Source organism: Rhinoraja longicauda, chromosome 24 (genome assembly GCF_053455715.1).
Source record: "Rhinoraja longicauda isolate Sanriku21f chromosome 24, sRhiLon1.1, whole genome shotgun sequence".
Classification (NCBI taxonomy): domain Eukaryota; kingdom Metazoa; phylum Chordata; class Chondrichthyes; order Rajiformes; family Arhynchobatidae; genus Rhinoraja; species Rhinoraja longicauda.
The window spans coordinates 34,955,677-34,979,178 of record NC_135976.1 but is presented as its reverse complement, the minus strand read 5'-3'; the positions used below and the strand labels follow the sequence as shown (position 1 = coordinate 34,979,178).

Sequence of the window (23,502 nt, the reverse complement as noted above, 5' to 3'; positions counted from 1 at the left end):
CTCCAGGTGCGGTCTCACCAGGGCCCGGTACAACTGTAGAAGGACCTCTTTGCTCCTATACTCAACTCCTCTTGTTACGAAGGCCAACATTCCATTGGCTTTCTTCACTGCCTGCTGAACCTGCATGCTTCCTTTCATTGACTGATGCACTAGGACACCCAGATCTCGTTGAACTCCCCCTCCTCCTAACTTGACACCATTCAGATAATAATCTGCCTTTCTATTCTTACTTCCAAAGTGAATAACCTCACACTTATCTACATTAAACTGCATCTGCCATGTATCCGCCCACTCACACAACCTGTCCAGGTCACCCTGCAGCCTTATTGCATCTTCCTCACAATTCACACTACCCCCCAACTTAGTATCATCTGCAAATTTGCTAGGAGTAGGTGACAAAGCAAACAGATATAATATAATCAGGGGGACAGTCTGACTGGTGGGAGAACGGGGAAGGGGGAGGGATGGAGAAAGAGGGAAAACAAGGGTTATTTGAAGCTAGAGAAGTCAATATGCATACTGCTGGGGTGTAAGCTGGACTCTTGTGCAGGAAAAAACTGCAGATGCTGGTTTAAACCCAATAAAGACACAAAAAGCTGGAGTAACTGAGCGGGACAGGCAGCATCCATATCTGGATAGAAGGAATGGGTGACGTTTCGGGTCGAGACCCTTCTTTTTTTGTAAGCGGAGATAGAGTTCGGGAATAGGGCCAGTGTAGGCTTGGAACAGGGATTGTTTGACGTACCCTACAAAGAGGCAGGCATTGCTGAGGCCCATATGAGTGTCCATGGCATGCGCCTGGATTTGGACGAAGTGAGAGGAGTCGACGGAGAAGTTGTTGAGAATAAGGAGGCGGGGAGTGTCTGAAGAAGGGTCTCGACCCGAAACGTCACCCACTCCTATCCAGAGGTGCTGAGTTGAACAAGACCAGTTGTCGGGCGGCTGCAGTGCCGCTGGGCGCCACAGGGGGCGCAGCCGGGGGCGGGGCGCCGCGCCCGCGCGGCACCATGGGTTGTGGTAAAATGGCGGTGCGCACGAACATGGCCGGCCAGGTGCTGCGCGACTTGCTGGATGCGGACAGCGCGGAGGTCGCCAGCTCCGAGCAGGTACCTCGGCGCCGGCGGGCCACCCGGGGAGATGCCTAGCGTGGTGGAGAAATCCGGCTTCGGGTTGTAACTGTGGGTGCCGTGGCCGTGGGGCTGGACTGGGCCGAGGGTGGGAACCTGGGTCCCAGACCCAGCCGCCCGGTGTCGGAGGAACTGTCTGAGCTGTCGCCGCCCAGATAACCCAGGACAACCACCCAGGATAAAAATCCGCCCCTCAAGCACACTCGCTCCTCACTGATTTCTCAAGGTTTTCCTTTTTACACATAGCATTCTGTGGGCAAACATTCTGCACAATCTAAAGGTTGGGCTGTAAACATTTAATTAACCGTTCGGTACTTTTAGAGATACAAAAAACTGCGGATGCTGGAATCTTGATGAAAACAAAGTGCTGGAGAACTCAGCGGGTCAGGCAGCATCTGTAGATGGAACGGTCAGACGATGTTTTGGGTCGGGTTCCTTCAGAATGTTTTGTTTTAGAAGATAAAAAGCGATGTGTAGTCTGTCAATTCCCTCCACAGATGCTGCCCGACCCGCTGAGTTCCTCCATCACTTTGTGTTTTGATCGAGAGACTGAAGGTGGTAGAATCTGGAGCAACAAACAACCTACTGCAGGAACTCGGTGGGTCGAGCTGCATCTGTGGGAGGAGAAAATAACTCCACATTTCAGGTCAAGACCCCGCATCGTGACTCAACTGTCGATCGTGTCTCCCTCTTCCCCCGCCCCATATGTTCAACCTGCTGCGTTCCTCCAGCAGTTCTCTTTTGCTTGAGCACTTTTTAATGGGCTTTAAATGCTGTTCTCAGTGTTCCTGATTTGTATCACGACTTCTACTGACTTATTTCTTAAATAACTGAATAGGAAGTAATTCTACAAATATTAAACTAATGTAAGGGAGAGATGTGATCAATTGGAACCCTGCAGTGTAATGCTATTCCACAATTCAAACAAATGCTGGAAACTCTGGGCTGGGAAGGTGCAATGAGAAACAGTTAATGATTCAGAACTGCTCCATTTCAAAACAATCATTTAAAAATCAAGATAAATACCCACTGATTATTGCATAAGTGAGCTTTTAATGTAGTAGCATGTGATTACTACTTAGAGAACTCTGGTCCTATTACCCAAATAGTCTCAACTTTATTGTCCACAACTAAATACATCAAAAGATAATTTCTAACATGTGGGAAGGATGTATAGAAAGGGGCTATTTCAAGTGGATGCTAACTTATTCATAAGTACCCTCTAGCCTTTGTCATTTATTCTACCCATCTGCTAATAAATCCACCTCACCTGTATCTTTCCAGCTTTCTTCCCCCCACTACAATTAGTCTGAAGAAGGGTCCTGACCCAAAACATTGCCTTTCCACATCGCTCCATGCTGAGATACTCTGGCACTTTGTATTTTCTGCAGTCGTGTGTTTGTTTCAGCTTTGAAATTGGCATTTTGTAAAAGCCAAGTTTTAAAAAAAAGTCCTCCTCCCCCAATTTGCAAACTCTATGAATTCTTCATTGTGATTGCCTACTCATCAGCTTGGTGATATCACAACTGCTGGGGGATCTCCCTCAGTTTGTTACATTTCTGTTGGCAATGTTTTTTGAAGTTGCCAGCAAATGGAGTTACTTGCTACTCATGACAAAATTAAAGATTTTATTTTATCCTATTCTTCAAAATAACCTTTGAGTTGGAATTCCTTCTCTCCAGAAATGCTGCTTGTCCCACTGAGTTACTCCAGCATGTTGTGTTCATCTTCGATTTAAACCAGCGTCTGCAGTTACATAGAAACATAGAAAATAGGTGCAGGAGTAGGCCATTAGGCCTTTCGAGCCAGCACTATGAACATGGGTGACCATACAAAATCTGTACCCCGTTCCTGCTTTCTCCCCATATCCCATGATTCCGTTAGCCCTAAGAGCGATATCTAACTCTTGTTAAAGTTCCTTCCTACACTTTGAGTTGGAATGTTAAAAATATTGATTGCAGGACAACAGCCTGTTAATCGAGAGGCACAAGAAAGTTATTTTTTCCCCGTTCACTGATACTTATGAGATGGTATAGATGGGGTTTTTTTCAGGCATGTACTAAGGCACCTCACAGTGATATTTGAGTGTATTGATGTATGTTTATATAATCACTACATAACTGAACTACTAAAACAAAATGCATACCGTAAAGGTATTTTCCTTATCGGTTCCATTAGTAGATGATATGAAGCAGTGGAATGGAGCAAACTTTGTATAAAAACAGAGTGATGACAGTGAAACAATCAGGGTCCTTTTATGATAGAACATTCTAAACACGGGCATATGTATTATGGAGTTCTTTGCTGCAACTTGTGACGTTAAATGTGAAGTGTTCACCATTGTATTTTTTTTTCCACAGCCAAAAAATGAAAATCAGAGCCAGATGGATTTGTATGATGATTTAATCAATGATATAATAGGAGTGCCTTTAAATAATGGGATCAAACCTAATACAAACATTTGTAATCTCCGGCCAAACTACTCATCAAATAATATTACTTTAACTACTACTCATCCAAGGAAAGCAACTCCACCTAAATATACAAGCCAGAATCAAGTTGCACTTTCTGAGAAGAAGATTTTGCTGATTGGTAATCTGACATGGGTGAGCATATTCACTATGATTTTGATGCTTGTGTGGTGATGTAATATGATGATGTATCATTAAACGCAGCCTGCTTGGTGAGCTGACAGTGTGGCATTGGTATATTTCTGCTTGCTCCCTGGTCAGCTATGCTTAGCATGAGGAAACTCAATAGAACCAATTTTGGCTTAGTGCTGTGGGAAGGTGGAAATTAAAGAAATCGCTACTTTGAAAACTTAATTTACATTCAAGAATAGCTTTGAAAACTTTAGCATGGGTACCTGCCTTGTTGTGGTCTGCATCCAGTACAGCATTTGGGAGACCCAGACAGTTAAGACTTAAGAGTTTAGGGCTCATTAATGTTTTCACAAGGAACTGCTGATGCTGGTTTCCAAAAAAAGGCACTACATGCTGAAGTAACTCAGCAAGTCAGGCAAGTCAGAAATGTTGCCTGACCTGTTGAGTTACGTCGGCATGATGTCTTTTTTCTTATCAATGTTTTTTCTGGTGAGTTGGGGCAACAGTGGCCTGCACGTAGCTACTTTAATTGGGAGTAAAATAAGCTACTCTATGAAGAAAGTTGTCAATTTGATAATTGTTCGAATGGACTAAATTGTTTTTAAGGCTCTTTGCAGGGGTCGGAGAGAGGGAAGATATGTTTAGTCGGATGGGATGGCGATGACAGCAATGGGATTTGTGCGAGGTAGTGTGACATCACCTGAATCATTTGCAACACTGGCTAGCTTTGCCCAGGAATGGTTAGATGGTCAACCTTTCAGTGGGAGTAAGTTTGTATATGCTTGAGGCAGATCCTGCAAATGGGATCAGTTGAGACAGATAAACTGTTTCAAGTATTTTGCTGATAATTGTCTCACTAGTCAATGGGAAGCTCAGCAGTTGCAACAGTAATTTTGTTTAGAAAAAATTCCTAATTTTTCTTTGATGCCATGGGAAGTGTGTTAAAGAGGTATTTAGTAGTGGACAACATTTTTAGCGATAGTTCAGTAACAGTTTGTGCAAAATTTTCAACCTGCTAATATCTGTGTGAATTCACCATGATTTGGAGCTGAACTGCTAATTGAACGCAGTCCAGTGCATTTCTTGATGAAGCTTGATGACGCCATTCTCATGCTGTAAGCTGGTAGGAGTAGAGCCAACAGATGGTCAGAAGTGAGGGCCAGGGATGAAGAGAGGGGCGTAGATGGTGGTGGTGTAGAGGTTGTCCAGAGTGCTAACACCCTTTGTGGGACAGGAGACATGTTGATGGTGGTTGGGGAGCATCTTCCTGAAGTTAGACACAAAATGTTGGAGTAACTCAGCCGGACAGGCAGCATCTCTGGACAGAAGGAATGGGCTTCCTGAAGTGAACCTGATTGAAGTTGACGGCCATGATGAACATGGCATCGGGGTTTGTTTCTCAAGAGAATTGATAACCGAGTATAATTTGTCCAGTGCCACCTTGGTGTTGGCTTGGGATGTTGTGCAACATTTTATATAAAGGTATAGGTAAGCAGAATTACTTATGACCATCACATCTGTGTGCCGCGAAGCATTGACCAAATATCAAAACTTGCCACCCTTCCTTTTGCCTGCGGATTCTGTACGGTCCAGAGGATAATGAAGAAAAATGTCTCGACCTGAAACGTCACCCATTCCTTCTCCAGATACGCTGCCTGTCCCGCTGAGTTACTCCAGCTTTTTGTATCTTCGGAGAAACCCTCGGGTTGTATAGCAGGGTCGGTTGAGTCAGGGGTGAGCCACACTTATGTGAAACAAAGGACACAGCGTTTCTCTTTGCAAAAGCAACCGTATTCTTGATTGAAAGTTTGCTAGAAGTGCGTTGGGGAGCGTGGGGGTGCAGTGTCCCCGACATTACTCTCACATCTGGAGCCCCTCCCTTTCACCAGCCAGACTGCCACACTTTCTTGGTTTTACTTCCAACAGCTGTGCCAGTAGGGCTAATAATTGAATTGAATACTTTAATGTCATGTGACAAGCTACAGTGAAATTCTTTGCTTGAATACCCAAGGTATGCAAATAGTTATCCATAACGTTAGCGCCCATAAAGGAAACTTATAAAGATCAGTTGTTCTGAGAAGTCTCTTGAAATAATGATGACTGACAGTTATGAGTGTTTTGACATTTCTTTGTGCTTATTTTGATTTTTGTTTGATTTTTTTTTGTGGAAGTAGATTTGCACTGCTTGCAATAGTAATTTAAAAATGTAACTTTGACAGGGAAGATGAGCTGCTAATAATTTCAGAAAGCTGTGCATGTGCAGGGAGAATGAAGAGCGAGTTAGTTTAACGACAAAAAGCTTGTGTTATTTTCTGATTGTATTTGTACGATGATTTCTTACAGTGGACGACTGCAGATGACCTGGCAAGCAGCATTCGCTCTGCTGGAATATTTAATGTTGATCAAATCAGATTTTATGAAGTTCCAAAAAGTGGTCAATCGAAAGGGTAAGTGAGAACTTGTACAAAAGTGCTTAGCATTAACCTTGCACGTTTACTTTGTACCCATATCAAATAAAACATTGGTCTGCATTTAAGAGGTTTGTAATAGGATTATAAAAAATAACAAGGGTCTCATAGACATAGAGACATTGAAAATAGGTGCAGGAGGAGGCCATTTGGCCCTTTGAGCCAGCACCGCCATTTATTGTGATCATGGCTGATACATCTACAATCACTAACCTGTGCCTGCCTTCTCCCCATACCCCTTGATTCCACTTGCCCATAGAGCTCTATCTAACTCTCTTTTAAATTCATCCAGTGAATTGCCCTCCATAGCCTTCTATGGCAGAGAATTCCACAAATTCACAACTCTCTGGGTGAAAAAGTTCCTTCTTACCTCGGTTTTAAATGGCCTCCCCTTTATTCTTAGACTGTATCCCCTGGTTCTGGACTCTCCCAACATTGGGAACATTTTTCCTGCATCTAGCTTGTCTAGTCCTTTTATAATTTTATATCTATGTACTAAAACTCTTGTTTGTTTGTTCCTAAACTACAGTCAAAACGGCCAAGATAGCACAACAATTTTAGGCCCACCTTACCGTCGTCCCTTTGGTGCTAATGGAAGAGGTTTCATTGAAATCGGTGTTATTTTTTTATAGTTATTCACATATTAAAGTTTAAATCTATTTCCTGGGGCGGTGAGAGGGGGGAGTGGGGAGGAAAGGGTGCTGCACCAATGCAGGAGAGGTTTGGGCCGAACGGGTCCACTTGGTCTAGTGTCTCTATAAGATACCCTCTCATCCTTCTAAACTCCAGTGAATACAAGCCTAGTCTTTCCAATCTTTCCTCATATGACAGTCCCTCCATCCCAGGGATTAACCCCGTGAACCTACACTGCACTGTCTCAATAGCAAGGAGGTCCTTCCTCAAATTAGGAGACCAAAACTGCACACAATACTCCAGATGTGGTCTCACCAGGGCCCTATACAACTGCAGAAGGACTTCTTTGCTCCTGTATTCAAATCCTCTTGTTATGAAGGCCAACATGCCATTAGCTTTCTTCACTGCCTGCTGTACCTGCACGCTTTCAGTGACTGGTGTACAAGGACACCAAGGTCTCGTTGCACTTCCCCTTTACCTAATCTGACACCATTGAGATAATAATCTGCCTCCTTATTTTTGCCGCCAAAGTGGATAACCTCACATTTATCCACATTATACTGCTTCTGCCATGCATTTGCCCACTCAGTCAACCTGTCCAGGTCACCCTGCAACCTCCTAACATCCTCTTCGCGGTTCACACTGCCACCCAGCTTTGTGTCACCCGCAAACTTGCTAGTGTTACTTCTAATTCCATCATCCAAATCATTAATATATTATGTAATTGCGGCCCCAGCACCGAGCTTTGCGGCACTCCACTCTCCACTGCCGCCCATTCTGAAAAGGACCCGTCTAGATACACTACATCCACTGGCTCTCCTTCATCCATTTTACTTGTCACATCCTCAAAACATTCCAGAAGATTAGTCAAGCAGGATTTCCCCTTCATAAATCCAAGCTGACCTGGAACAATTCTTTTACCGCTCTCCAAATGCGCCGTTATTACCTCTTTAATAATTGACCCCAGCATCTTTCCCACCACCGATGTCAGGCTAACTGGTCTATTAGTCCCCGTTTTCTCTCTCTCGCTCCTATCTTGAAAAATGGGATACATTAGCTACCCTCCAATCCACAGGAACTGATCCTGAATCTATTGAACATTGGAAAATGATCACCAATGCGTCCACGATTTCTAGATCCACCTCCTTGAGTACTCTGGGATGTAGACCATCAGGCCCTGGGGATTTATCAGCCTTCAGTCCCATGAGTCGACCCAATACCATTTCTCGCCTAATGCAAATTTATTTCAGTTCCTCTGTCTCCCTTGATCCTCTGTCCACTAGTACATCTGGGAGATTGTTTGTATCTTTAGTGAAGACAGATCCGAAGTACCTGATCAACTCTTCTGCCATTTCCTTGTTACCAATAATAATTTCACCCGTTTCTGCCTTCAAGGGACCCACATTTGCCTCTACTAATCTTTTTTTCTTAACATACCTAAAGAAGCTTTTACTGTCCTTTATATTCTCGACCTGAAACATCACCTGTCCAGGTTCTCCAGAGATGCTGTCCTTTTGTGTATTAGCTAGCATCTGCATTTCTTTGTTTCTCCATTAAAAATAATCACTTTCTTTTTAGATTTGCCAGAGTGGATTTGTCTGCGGATTGGGATATCAAGAGATTGTTGGAAATGCTTCCAAAGAAAAAGGTTCACGGGAGGGTTCCTGATGTTCGGCGCTTTAACAAACCAAATCGGCAGTATTTTGAAAAACAGTTCATAAACGGTGAGTTGAGAAATCACTTTTGGTTGTTTGAGGGGAAACTGGACCAAACAGGATTCCATTCCATATTTCATAGATCTTTTACGTGAACTGGGGAGGCAGCTTTACCAGTATGTCTTAATGGCCATGGAATTCTGTTCTCAGCAAACTTGGAGTGTTGGGTGAGGTTCCTGGTTATCGCATGGCAGAGGGGAAGTGGAGGATTTGGAAGGGGTGCAGATGAGGTTTGCCAGGATATTGCCTGCACCACCGAATGTTGGCTGTAGGGAGACTTGGATGTTTCCTCTGGTGCATTGGCGGTTGAGGGGACACACAAGAGCAGTTTCAAACATTAAGTACTATCAAGTCCCACGCAAGTACACAGGTAGCACAAAGCAAAAAATGCCACAGAGCAGAATATAATTTTACACTGGCATAGTAATATGGCTACGGCGAAAGTACAGATCTCTTAAAAAGTACAAGGGCCACTGAGATAGGTTGGAATATCATGACTACATCCTTGGCTTATGTGAGAGTGCTTTCGTACTCTAATAACAGCGAGGAAGAAGCTGATCCTGAATTTGGTGGTATGTGCTTTCAAGTTTTGTATCTTGTGACACATGGGAGAATGAGAAGTGAAAGTGACTGGGCTGTAAATGGTCATTGATTAGGTTTGATGCATTTCCAATGCAATATAATGTGTTGGTGGAGAGGGAGATTGGTTTGTGTGTTTGTCTGGGTTACAGCCACAATTCTGAAATTTCTTGCGTTTTTGGTCAGAGCTGTTGCCAAATCAAGATGCATTTTCATAGGATTCTTTCTACGGTGCAATTGTAGAAGTTGATAAGAGTCGGTTGAGACGTACCAAACTTCTTTAGTCTTCACAGTGGCGCAGCAGTAGCGTTCCTGCCTTACAGCAGCAGAAGTTCTCCCTGTGACTGTGTGAACTTTCTCCGGGTGCTCCAGTTTCCTCCCATATTCCGAAGATATGCAGATTAATTGGCTTCCGTATATTGTCCCTAGTGTGTCGGATAGAACTAGTGGGCCGAAAGGCCCATTTCCATGCCGTATCTCTGAACTAAACTAAACCTCCGCAGAAGTTTGGGACATTTGTTTGGAATATAGAATGCTTGTTATGTTTGCCTATATCAGGTACACTGCTCCATCAGAACTTAATGTATGAAGCACTGAGGTGTCTTACTATGTAATACTTTATCACAATGTCAGAACTTTAATAAATCCCTTTTCCACTTGCCAAGCCTGTCAGCCGTGCCTGCGCAGTAATACCTCCGTGTTCGACATCACAATGGGAACCCAACGGGTCCGCGCCAGCGCAGTTGGGGCCTGTAGATCTAATACTTGCGTAAGATGGCCACCGTGTGCTCAAAGCGTGCTGGTTGTCCGCTTGGGGTTCTTCCCGCTCAAAGCAACGGCCATCGCCGTCCAGCTGCCGTTGCAGGAGAGGTTTAAACCCAACGGGTCCACGGGTCGCTCTGGACGCCGCCCCGGGGCTGGGGTGAGTGGCTCCCTCTCCTCTTTCCTCTCTCCCCTCGCCTGCCCCCAGCCCTGGGGGGGTTTTAAGGGGGTGGAGTGAGTGAGTATGGGAGGGTTGCTGGGCCCGCAGGAGAGGTTTGGACGGAGGGTTGCTGGGCCCGCAGGAGAGGTTTGGACCCAACGGGACCATGCCTGGGTACTAATGGACTAAAATTTTACAGTTTATTCTATAAATCCCAAATAATGTGAAACATTAAGATAGATTAACTCCTGATTCCTGCCCTTTCAATGGTTTCTTTATTGTCAAATGTACCAGGTAGAGTAAAATACATTTTTTGCGTACATCTCAGCAAGACCGTCCTGTACATAAGCACAATCGCTCCGGTCAGTACAGAATGTACAGAACCGCCCATGAGTCAATTTGCAACATGCGCAATTTTACAGTCCCAGCTGCAACTTGCCACTAAGGCCCGAAGCAGCCGTCGCCTCCATTTTTGGTTGTCCCGCGAACCATGTCCCTCACTTGTTCCTTGATTCCCTGGGTCCAATCAAGGACCCTTGATTGCTCCTGTTTGTAACTTAACGCTGGCTTTGAACACATTAAGCTATGAAAGCTGAGAGCAATATTGACTGATTAATGTAAGGTGAGAGGGTCGAAGTTTAAAGGAGTTGTGGAGTTGCACTGGCCAGACATAGAACAGGAGAGAAGACCCTGGGGAATGGGGTTTTATGACAATGGTAGTTTCATACAATGACTAGATGAAACTATGACTATTAGTTTTTATTCCAAATTTATTCCTTTCAGTTCCCCAAATTCCAGGTTAGAATAATGAAAGGCATAGATAGAGTGGATGTGGAGAGGATGTTTCCACTGGTGGGAGACTCTAGGACCAGAGGTCATAACCTCAAAATTAAAGGGCGCTCTTTTAAAAAAGGTGAGGAGGAACTTCTTTAGTCAGAGGGTGGTTAATCTGTGGAACTCATTGCCACAGAGGGCTGTGGAGGCCAAGTCAGTGGATATTTTTAAGGCAGAGATAAACAAGTTCTTGATTAGAAGGGGTGACAAAGGTTATGGGGAGAAGGCCGGAAAATGGGATTAGGTGGCTGAGATCAGCCATGATTGAATGGCGGAGTGGACTCGATGGGCTGAATGGCCTAATTCTACTCCTATAATTTGTGAACTGCTATGATGGGATTCTCACTCTCTGATGCAGCTCTCAGGATATCGGTCCATTAACCTGAGCACTATATTTGTATGTCTTTAACTTGCAAAACATCTGGAAGTGGTAATAATTGTAAAGGGGTGCTTTTCGAGATACAGCATGGAAACAGGCTCTTCGGCCCATAGAGTTCACGCTGATCATCAATCACCCAATCACAATAGTTCTATGTCATCCCACGTTCTCATTCGCACCCTGCATACTGGGAGTAATTTACAGAGGCAAATGAATCAACAAATGCACATGTCTTTGGAATGTGGGAGGAAACCGGAGAATCAGTAGGGAACCCCGCATTCACAGGGAGAACATGCAAACTCCAGACAGGCAGCACCTGAGGTCAGGATCAAACTTGGTCTCTGGTGCTGTGAGGCAGCAGCTCTACCAGCTGCGCCACTGTGCCGCTCTACGACCTGCCTTAAATTTAAATAGGATGGTGAATTTTACCTCTGTGAAGCTTAACAACTAGGAATATTGTGTGAGTGAGAAAAATAGCATGAGCAAGGAGTGACATTATTCTGTCATAACAACGAGGGTAAGGATTAGATTTAAATAGAGTCCTGTTAAGGAGTAAAAGTGAAAATTGTCAATATTCTCTCCTTAACAGACTATTTAAACAATCGATGAAGGATTGGAGCAAGTTTAGGGCAATAAATTGGAGCAGTCAAATTACATTAAGGTGGATTTGTATAAAGGTAGTAAACATAACCAGAATGGGGAAGTGCTTTTATCGAAGCTGTTTGGTTTTGGTCTTGAAAACAAGCATTGCCTAGGGGAGTAGGAGACCAGTTGATAAACATTTACCACAACACATCTGTGCTGTAAATAGCATTGGATAAAGAGGTCAAAGGTAAGGGGTGCTAGATTGGAAAAATGATTCAGTGAGACATGAGGACGCATTACCCAGGAAAAAATAGTAAATGTTAGTGGTGAGAGTATTGTCCTTAAATTGCTGGCCAAGTGCTCCTGTACCACGTTGTTTGTTTCAGGGAGGAACCTGGCAGAGTTGTGTGCAAGCTCCCACTTTGTGTGCAGCGTAGAGTCTATCTGAGCACAGGCAGCCCCTGGAGGCAGAGAATGGCTTTCAGAGCTGGCAAGTCTCGACCCTCTAACCCACCCTATACCATCTCCATGTCTAATCAAAGCCCTGTGAGATTGGGCCCATTGAATATCTGGAACTGCCTATTGCCTTCATTTTTTTGTACCAATTTTTTTTAAAGAATGAGTATAGTTTAAAAAAAAACCACATTTTGCATTTTGTGTTCATACAAACAGAATTTTGGAAACTAACTTAAGAATTGAGGGACAAAGGTTTAGGGGTAACATGAGGGGGAACTTCTTTACTCAGAGGGTTGTGGCTGTATGGAATGGGCTTCCGGTGGAAGTGGTGGAGGCTGGCTCGATTTTATTATTTAAGAGTAAATTGGATAGGTATATGGATAGGAGGGGATTGGAGGGTTATGGTCTGAGTGCAGGTAGATGAGACTAGGTCAGGGAGAATGGTCGGCGTGGACTGGTAGGGCCGGACAGGCCTGTTTCCATGCTGTAGTTGTTATATGTTAATATAGATCTGCCCCAAGATGAAGAAGGTTCTCAACCTGATATGTCACCCATTCCTTCTCTCCAGAGATGCTGCCTGTCCTGCTGAGTTACTACTCCAGCATTTTGTGTCCACCTTTGCTCCAAGATGAAATTGAAATTTGTTTAAAATGCTTAATTAATGGGTTATTTTTTAAGTAAACTTTGAATTTTGTCTCTGCATAGTTTAGATGGAGTATTTTAAGTGAAAACTAGCCTAAAGAGAGAATGAGAAAGTGGACAGAAGGACACAATGTGCTGGAGTAACTCAGCGGGTCAGGCAGCATCACTGAAGAACATGGATGCTTCGGTGATGCTTCGGGCCGAGATCCTTCTTCAGACTGACCTGCTGAGTTAGTCCAGCACTGTGTCCTTTTATGTATTCATTGGCATCTGCAGTTCTTTGTTTTTACAACGAGAAAGTGGTGTTCATTTTGGATTGCTAGTTTTATTTCTCCAGGTAACTTATTGCATTGCATCTGTTCACTGCAAATGTTAAATCAGCACAATATTCTTTATCTTGCAGCAATGGAAAAATCAAAGTTACATTCAGCAGAGAATGACATTTTTGATGGTTATGATGGAAATGACAACCAATCTGCATTTGATTCTTCAAAAGAGACGATTCAAGGTGTGTTTAACCCCACCTGCAACTGTTGTGTGTGACATTGCATTGCTAACCTTAACATTTTCATCTGTTTTGATTACTTTTTGCTCTTCTCTCTTGAAGATATGGGCTTTTTGTTGGGTTTGGATTTAACAAGTTGTGCGTTTCTTCCATCACATTACCTGGAGGTCATTATTTTGATTAACAGCATTTATAACGGGTTTTATTGGCATGCTGTTAATACACATGGTATAAAGTTCAAATAAAAATCATTTTCCCTACCATCATTAGCCATAATTCCTGGCCATTTTGTCTTTGAATGAGTAATAGCAATTTCAAACCATAAATGGAATTATAATATATTTTAAATTTTAACCATTTATTTAACAATGGCTTAGCTTTTGTTAGCTTTAATTTCAATGAAGGGTTTTAAATAGTTCCACTAATGGGTCCAACTTGTACCTGAGGGTAAATGCATTCATTTCTTCATAAACTAAAGAAATGACAGCATTGGCTATGTTTGTCATTGCGCTGGATTAATTGGTGGATGTTGGATGTTTTGACCAACTGAGATGTTTAATGATATTTATCTGAAACCTGGAACATTTTAATACACTAGAAAGATCTCGCAAATTTCTTTATCCAAAGTCTGGGGGAAAAGATATTCACTATTTAAGGGTATATTTAGTTCACTTTTTATCTAGATTCTGCAAAATGTTTTCTTTGAGAAAGAATGGATTTCACAGCAGATCTAGCATAATTTCATGGTGTGACTTTAAAATCTCTATTCAATGACAGGCGATCCTGCAGTTCAAGACCAAACCCTTTCACCTTTCGTGCAGCCAGTGGCGTCAACCATTGACCAGAGACTCCAACCTGGTTCTACCATTTCTCCAAACTTTGTGTTGCACGATTTCATTTCGCTAGGCGTTTCTGCTCCTGGTATCCCAGCCTTAGGTCTTGGTGGATGCAGACACATTCAGACATTGCAAACGAGTTGTACAGTTCCTGCGACCTTCTATCCACCTTTCATCACCAGCCTCGCTGCTATGGATCACCAGAAACCCCCAGCTATGTTTAATCCATACTCTGCAGATTACAGAATACTGGGAAGGTGAGAATTTGCAAATTTATCTATTTAAGTTTGATTTTTTTCTGCACAATTGGTGTAATTGAGTTAATTTAATTTAATAGAGAACTTTGGTGCTTTCGAAGATTGCTAAGCAATTACAAAGTCACTCTGTTCAGGTAACGTGGATTTTGTTTTTGCACAAACATTGGATTTACAAAAATGCCTTTTGTTTTTTCATATTTGTCTTGTTTATTCGGGGATGTGGGCTTCACAACTGAGGCAGCGTTTAATTGTTCATCTATAATTTTCCTTTTGTTAAAATGAATACATTTTGTAAATCACAAAGTGTACCTGGAGCATGTTTTCAATAGTTGATTCAGCATTTTGCAGATTTGATTGAAGGATATAGCATGGAAACATACCCTTCAGCCCATTGAGTCCTCGACGTCCATCGATCACCCATTCACACTAGTTCTGTGTTATCCCACTTTCACATCTACTTTCATCCTACACATGAGGGGCAATTTACAGAGGCCAATCAACCTACAAACTTGCACGTCTTTGGGATGCAGGAGGAAACCGGAGCACTTGGAGGAAACCCGCAGTTGTTGCTAAACCAAAGTTCAATCATTGCACAAGTTATGGAAGATTTTAATGATGGTGTTAAAAGAGCTTGAGAAAACGGATGAAAATCTAAATTTGAATGAAAACTTACTTGGTGATGGTTCCAGTTTGAACCCACTTGTGGATTTATTTCTGTTACCTGTTGCCAATTATCATGTGTTCTTCTCCCTGGCATCTGTGTATGTTTTGACAGAGAGCATGGGAGAAATGACCTTCTGTTCCACCATAAATGTGAGTGAGGTGGCACGATTTTACAACTAGACTACAGTCTTGTCTGGACACGGAGATGTCAGTAAATTCTGCATGCCCTGTAACCTGGTGATTCAGTGCACATCACCATTTATCCTGTGACCTGTAGAAGTTTAGGACGTTGTTAATTATGCAGACCAAGTTCTCTTTCATAAGTGTAAGTATTTCAGTTGCTATCTTGAGATATTTCATAGGAAGCAGATTTTCAAAAAACACCTTGCATACCGAGTCCAGCATTTCAGATCCTGTACCACTTACCCTGCTGCAAGTTCAACTCTCAAGTCTTGCTAATTAAAGGCCGTTTATTTCACAGGGAAGCAGATTTTCAAGTAAAAATGCAAAGCCAGGTGATCACAGAAGAATTCAAGAGAACAGAGTCTATTTTAACCACCAATGACAAGAGCAAAGGTAAGTACTCAATCGACTAAATATTAACCTAAAACAAAAAACTACAGATGCTGCAGATCCGAAAACAAAAATAATGCTATGTGTATATTAGGTCAGAGAGAGAACACCATTATGGATTGCAGTAAACCTATAACTTGTGGAATATCAACACTATAATAGTGCAAGTGCTAAGTTAAATGCAGTGAAATGAAGACTCCTGAACTTGCGTGTGACCCAAGTTAAATAAGAACAAACTTGCACGTATAAACCATGTTTAGCTTATTCATGATATCACAGCACTTTACAGTCAGTTTGCTGACTTTAACCAAACTGACTGTAAAGTGCTGTGATATCATGAATGCACTAAACATGGATTATATGCGCAAGTTTGCTGACTTCTTTGGTAATGAGTAAAAACTATGGTTCAATACAATGCATTTGTTAAATATCTCCATCTTGAAGTTTTGAAATGAAAGCATTGTATGTTTTCATACCCATATTTTTTGTTCAAAAATGAATCGATGAATAGTTTCTGAGAACTTTTTCTCCATCCTATTTCAGATGACTCCTCGGAAGATTTTGGGAGTCTCCTTCGGCTTGTTTCTTTCGTTAAAAAGTCAAAATCAGTTGTAAAAGACAACTACACGGATACGTTAAATTGTCCTGCAAATCAGCGGCCAGACGGAGAAACTAAAAAGGTTTCCTCAGGATTACGGTAATTTATATCTCTTGTAGAATATACATTGTTTATGAAATTTTGTTTTGATATTTGAACTAAATTTTATTGTCCATAACTTGGTAAAAGTCAGTGATTAAAGATGTGTGTGCTGGTAATTTGCCAAGTATATGAATGCCATGAAAAAGTATGAAAGAAAAGAAAGAAAGGGCGGCACGGTGTTGCAGCAGTTGAGTTGCTGCCTTACAGCTCTTGCAGCACCAGAGACCTGGGTTCGATCCCGACTACCGGTACTGTCTGTACGGGGTTTGTACGTTCTCCCCGTGACCACGAGGGTTTTCTCGGAGATCGGTTTCCTCCCACGCTTCAAAGGCATACAGGTTTGTAGGCAAATTGGTTTGGTGTTAGTGTAAAATTATCCCTAGTGTGTGCAGCATAGTGTTGGTGTGCGGGGATCACTGGTCGGTGTGGATTTGGTGGGCCGAAGGACCTGTTTCTACGCTGTATCTCTAAACTAAACTAAAATGTTCAGGCATATAAATATAGTAAATTGTTTGTACAAATGAGTTTGCATCTTATGTCTCCAACTAAGGGAGCATGAATATTCAAGGCACAGAGAAAATCGGAGATCTGGGGAGAGAAGTGGATCTGTGAGAGATCGTTCCAGGAGTCCATGTTCCAGTGATGGCCATTATCAAGAGAATAAAATGGATTATAATCAAGAGAAACAAAAAAACCAGCAAAGGCTCCGTTGTGAATATTCTCCTCGGAAAGATCACCACTCAGACAGAAGCCGAGATCATAGAGACAGCGTTGGCCAAGAAAGGGCTTGTGACTCTACGAGATACCCTTCTAGAAATATTGATTCTTGGCATGGTTATTCTGAAAATATTGGAAAAGGACAAGATTACAGTCAAGAAAAATATTTTGGCATAAAACAAGACAAGGATAGAAAGTACCAGTTTTGATGGTATGTGTGTTGATTTTGTCATTTTGGACAATAAGTTATATATAGTAAAACCATTGAATATCTTGTAAATGAATAGACACACTGAATATCTTGTAAATATGTCTACAGTGATGACTCAGTCTAGCATCTTCTACACAGAATTCCAGCAGAATAGATTTTCAAATCGTCTTTAAAGGCACACGGCCAATGATGCCTCTGTTATAAGATTAATTGTTTAATGTTGATGATTTTCATGAACATGTTCCATAATTATTTTACGGCTAAGTCACCATGTCCATACAGGCTGGTAGTGTCGAGTACCAGGTCTCTACCAACAGTAGATCAGTTTATTTACAGCTGCATAGTGTACACTGCACAGAAAGCAGGCCATTCAGCCCGATCAGACCATGCTTGTGTTTATGCTTCACTTAAATCTTTTCTTGTCTTATTAAATCTCTTGGCATCTATACTGTACACTTCTGATTCTCCCGACAGTAGCGAGTTCTTCATTCCCACCACTCTTTTGGTACAGAAGACTTTTTAAAATTCCCTGTTGGTGTTATTGTCGCGTTGACCATTAGTTCTGCTTTTTCTCAGTGGCAAAATCATATTCTCTATCCAATATATCAGTCTTTCAGAATTTAAAAAACCTTTTCATTTGGTCACCTCTCAACCTTTATCCGTGAGAAATATGGTCCAGTTTACACTTCCTTTCCTGATATAAATATATATTCCCTCACCTTTCTGGTAACCTTGTAAATGTTCTCTGTAATCATCCAGTGCCTCAAACCTTTTTTAATAATGTGACAACAAGATCTGTACATAGTACGTTAAATGTAGTCTAACAAGGTTCAACGCAGGTTCGGCATAACTTCACTACTCTTAAATCCTCCGTCCATCAAAAAAAATCCCTTCCACTTGTTTGATTTTTTACTCTAGGGTCTTGCTAAGCTGCGGTGCTATTTTTATTGAAGACCAAAACTATACTCCACTTAGAGACTAGTATCTTCGGGGTAATAAGTGACTTGCCTGTAGTTACTTACATTTATATCGTATGAACTTAAATTTCCCATTTTCCAAGTTTACACATGCACTCTTGTAGTATTTCTCAGCATTGGATATATAATCAACTTGATAACAATCAGATTTAGAAACTGTGTCTTTGAATCCAGAGCCTAAATTGTCGATGTAAATAGTCAACAGCAGAGTCCAAGTATTTTCCCTGTGGAACACCACTACCTACCACCTTTCACTGAATAGCTAACCTTTGCAATGCTGCCTGGCCGGCTGAGTTACTCCAGTACTTTGTATCCTGTTGTGTAAACCAGCATCTGCAGTTCCTTGTTTCTACATCTTGCAATTACTCTTTCTCTCTGTCCTGAAGTTAGCTAGCAATCCATCGCGTTACCTGTCCTTGATTTCTCAATCTGACTTTGTTCACTAATTCATTATGCGGTATCATACTGAAGATTTTTTTGAAAGTTGCGGTAAAGTATATCTTTATTGCCATTGTCTACTTTCTCTGTTACCTCGAAGTACTTGTTGAATGTCACTGCATTAGCTCTCATTTCTGGATGTTCTTCTATTCGCTGTAGCAGGAATTCCTTATTTTCCTGCCTCGGTCAGGTTGAGGTAATGGACTCAAGATCAGGTGTTGATTTCTATTAATAATGCAAATCCCTCATTGTGAAATATTTAGTAGGTTCAAAGTTGCCTAGGAGTAGTGGGAAGAAAGAGGGTGATAGACCTGGGACATCTGGAGCTGATGATAAAGCATTGAGTTGGAGTAAATAGTGGTAGAAATGTAGTTAATACATAGACATATGTATAGAATACATAGAAATGGAAGTTACAAGAAAAAATGGCCATTTGGCTCAATGGTTTATGTTGGCATTTATCTCTTGGTAAATAAATAATCACATTTGCTGCCCTGTTCCACCATCTCTAAAGTTTTAAATTTTGATTTGGTTTTGCCTGCATTACTGTTCTTGAATGATTCCTTAGCAGTATGATGAAGAAATGAAAGTTGTTCTCACCACTGCATGTCTTGTATTTAATTTTGTATTGATGGCATTCTGTCAGAAACTGTTCTATCTGCTGTTTCATCCTACTGTAATGTTAAATACTTTTTTAATATTAGTTTTTGCGATGAAAGCTTTTTGGGCCTCTTGTTGTATTTGTATTTCCTCTGTCCACTCTCCAAAGCCTGGCTGCGCCTTGCTGTGATTGCAATTGCAACCTGCAGACAACTGAAATGAATAATTAATCTTTCGAGTAGGTTCATCAGTATCTTTGGCCTGTCTGGGTCTTATAAAAAGAGCTTTTGTGTTTTATGATCCTAATCATCCTTGGGTTATGCTTTTAGAGTTTTAAAATCTGTCAACCTAAAGCCTCATTTTCTACAGCATTTAGCCAAATTCAATTGGTTTCATTGGGGTCATATAGAGATGCAGCAAGGTAGCAGGCTCTTCGGCCACTGGGTTTGTGCTGACCATTAAGCATCCAGCTTCAAACCTATTTTATTTTCCTCAACTGACCGCAAATTGCATCACGGGGCAAGTTGTGGAACCCCCATGTCTTTGGCAAGTGTGAGGAGACTGGAGCACCTGGAGAGGAAATCGTCATGTTCAGACAGACAACATGCAAGTTCCACAGATCAGGATTGAACCAGGGCCACTGGCCCTATGAGGCAGTGGCTCTTCCAGTTGTGCCATTGTGTTGCTAGTAGAATTGCTACTTCACACTTGCCTTGTGTCTGGTGGAAGGCCTAGCTAATGTGAGATTTAAGTCAAATCGCAAAAATTACATTTCTTTAAAAAAAATCTTAACGGTTATACTGGATTCATTTCAGGTACTTAAGTAAATTCTCCCCATTCTTATCCATACCTCTTGAAAATGCTCTTGGCCCCTGGGCAAATTAGTATTATTTCCCCTCGCCCCTTACATTTGGTCTGAAGAAGGGTCCCAGCCTGAAACATCACTTGTCCATGTTCTCCAGAGATGCTACCTGACCCGCTGAGTTACTCCAGCAGTTTTTTTACAATTCCTCGTTTATACTATTCATGTCACTACTCTCTACAAACTGCATTGTTAATCCCTTTACACCCTTGTCCAAATAATGAATTCACAAAGTAACTCAGTCTTGTGGAACAATAAACGCTGAAAGAATTCGGCAGGTCAAGCAGCATTTGTGGAGGCAACAGGTGTAAGCGGACATTTTGGGTTGAGACTCTGCATTGTGCTGTTTGACCAGCTGAGTTCTCCCGGTGTTTTGTTCCACTTTCTAGTGTCTGCCCACTTTTGTCTTCATTCTTATGGACCATAACCACCCAATCGCAACCACTTTAGGCAAATCACCCGTAGTTCATTTATTTGTTTCTTCTTTATCAATATTGATTCCAGTTCACTAAACCCATCATTGTTCAATAAACACATCTCAAAATGGCACAGAAGATACTGAACAGAATTGAAGGCCATCTGCTTTGTGTTGGCTTTTGAAGGATTGCAGTTATGACTTTGTTACAGAGGTGCTGTCCTGTAAAATCATATTATTTAAATGTTTGCCAGTCTACTGTATAATGTTCATCGCAATGCAGGGATGTTTCAGACTGGACCTGGAGAGCAAGTGTCAGCTCGTCAGTGACTGTAACTATATTCTCTGATAATATTTATGTTTAATGGGGTTTGTTTTAAATACAATTTCAGGAAAATACACTGTGCTTCAAAAAATTCACAAATTGCGAGTGTTGGATTTTAATTCCAGATAAATCACACTTCGAAAAAAACGGACAGTACAGTGCAGGAACGGGCCCTTCTGCTCACAACATTTGTACTGAACATGAGCCAAGTTAAACTGATCTGTCTGTCCATGATCCATAACCCTCTATTCCTTGTACTTCCATGTGCGTATCTAAAAGCCTCTAAAATGCAAATTTCGTTTCTGCTTCCACCATCACCACCACCCCTTGCAATGCATTGCAGGACCAACCATTCTCTGTGTAAACAAAAACTTGCTCTGTACATCTCCTTTAAACTTTCCCCTCTCACCTTTATAGCCATGCCCTTTAGCGTTGGACATCTACATCCTGAGAAAAAAGTTCTGACTGTCTACTTGGAGAGAATATAGTCACTTTGGAGAGAGTGCTGGGAAACTTTAATTTAATAATAGGTTTTCATTGAAGCTTTTGCCTTCCTATACAGATCTCACTCATTGACTGTGCCGGTTGCAAAATAATATTCCATTGGCTTTGATTTCTATCATCATTTTAAGTGACATGCAAGTTATCTCATGGTTTATGCATTTTTTTTAAACTTCAAAAGACTTCAAAGAATAATCCATCTTGATGCGTGTAGGAAGGAACTGCAGATGCTGGTTTAAACTGAAGATAGACACAAACGGCACGGTAGCGCAGCGGTAGAGTTGCTGCTTTACAGCGAATGCAGCGCCGGAGACTCAGGTTCGATCCTGACTACGGGTGCTGCACTGTAAGGAGTTTGTACGTTCTCCCCGTGACCTGCGTGGGTTTTCTCCGAGATCTTCGGTTTCCTCCCACACTCCAAAGACGTACAGGTATGTAGGTTAATTGGCTGGGTAAATGTAAAATTTGTCCCTAGTGGGTGTAGGATAGTGTTAATGTACGGGGATCGCTGGGCGGCACGGACTTGGAGGGCCGAAAAAGGCCTGTTTCCGGCTGTATATATATGATATGATATGATAAAATGCTGGAGTAACTTGGCGGGACAGGCAGCATTTCTGGAGAGAAGGAATGGGTGACGTTTCAGGTCGAGACCCTTCTTCAAAGTCGCGACCCGAAACGCCACCCATTCCTTCTCTCCAGTGTCTATCTTCAATCCATCGTGGTATATGCTTGGTATATTTTGTTAACAATGTAAATGTGTTCTTTGTTCTCAATATTTTTATATTTTGTTTATTTCTGTTATTTTCTGTACTTTCCCATGTATGTCAGTAGAATAACATTCACCTTTGCATGACAAATGATATGCATTTCTGTTTAACTTCAATAGATTCAGTAAGTATGAATTCTAATTCTCAAAAATATTAAGCCACCAAGAAGAAATGCATTGTTCGGAGAGTAATTATACTCAAACTTTTTTTTCACTAGTCAGTTATTCAGTGTCAGGTATACGATGAAATAGTCAGGATCTAATTTGATACATTAATATGCTGATGATCAGATGAATTAACTTTCATAAGTACCCAAAAAAGTAGAGTTGATTTTGTATACAGTAAGAAAAGCCTGTCACATGGTGAACCGAGTGATATGTTTAATGAATTAAGATGGTGGTTATCTGAGAGTTGCGACCTGCAGGGCAAATGTTTACTGTTATTGGAGCAATGAGGTTGGTAATTTATCCCCATCACTGTGCTGCAGCTGTGAGATGTAGTTTTTAGCTGGTTTGCTACAATTTTAAGTTGTGGTGTGTGAAATATGTACTTCTTTAACATTCAATAGTTGAAGTCTTAGGCAGTCAAATGTTGTTCCCATTTGGAAAAGTTATTTATCCTACCTCCAGATTATAGGAAATGTTAACAATAAATGTGAACTTTTAGAAGAATGAAAGCTTGTTTAATTCTTGACCTTACCATTTAGGAACCCCTCAACAGAATTATAAATGGAGAAAAGAAGTGTTTTAAATTGCAGAGAGGGCCAACAGACTGGTCTTCACCCTATCAGAAGCAGCCCTTTGTCCTCTCTCCCCCCCCCCCCACCCCCCCCCCCCCCCCCAATCTGCAATGTAGGGTCCTTTACTCTGTTCTCCCCCCCATAGCATTGATCGGTTGGCCAGGTGGGCTGAGAAATGGTTGATGGAATTTAATAGAGAAGTGTGAAGTGTTGCACTTTGGGAAGAGCAACAAGGGTAGGACCTACACAGTGAATGGTAGGGTCTGTGTAGTGTTGTAGAGCAGAGGGTTCTAGGCGTGTCAGGTACATAGTCTGTTCAAAACTGTGTTCAATTCTGGGCATCATGTTATAGGAAAGATGTCATTAAGCTGGAAAGGGTGCAGAGAAGATTTACGAGGATGTTGCCAGGAGTCGAGGGTCTGAGCAATGGGGAGAGGTTGAGCAGGCTAGGAATCTAATCCTTGGAGCGTAGG

At 41.8% G+C, this 23,502-nt stretch overlaps 1 protein-coding gene across 1 annotated transcript; it reads left to right on the top strand.

The window, feature by feature from the left end:
* Positions 1 to 1,006: 1,006 nt before the first annotated feature.
* On the top strand, positions 1,007 to 22,125 carry LOC144605157 (uncharacterized). Its single transcript, XM_078420232.1, has 9 exons — positions 1,007 to 1,106; positions 3,488 to 3,733; positions 6,074 to 6,177; positions 8,410 to 8,555; positions 13,347 to 13,451; positions 14,226 to 14,541; positions 15,686 to 15,780; positions 16,321 to 16,474; positions 17,028 to 22,125. Exons 1-9 carry the CDS (start codon positions 1,008 to 1,010, stop codon positions 17,401 to 17,403), a joined length of 1,641 nt encoding a protein of 546 aa, XP_078276358.1. The 5' UTR covers position 1,007; the 3' UTR covers positions 17,404 to 22,125.
* The last annotated feature ends 1,377 nt before the right edge of the window (positions 22,126 to 23,502 follow it).

Excerpts from the sequence above, each read along its gene's own strand:
- LOC144605157 (XM_078420232.1), top strand. The coding sequence starts at position 1,008 with ATGGGTTGTGGTAAAATGGCGGTGCGCACGAACATGGCCGGCCAGGTG. Across the intron at positions 1,107-3,487 it reads AGGTCGCCAGCTCCGAGCAG|CCAAAAAATGAAAATCAGAG; the intron begins GTACCTCGGCGC and ends TTTTTTCCACAG. Across the intron at positions 14,542-15,685 it reads GATTACAGAATACTGGGAAG|GGAAGCAGATTTTCAAGTAA; the intron begins GTGAGAATTTGC and ends TTTATTTCACAG.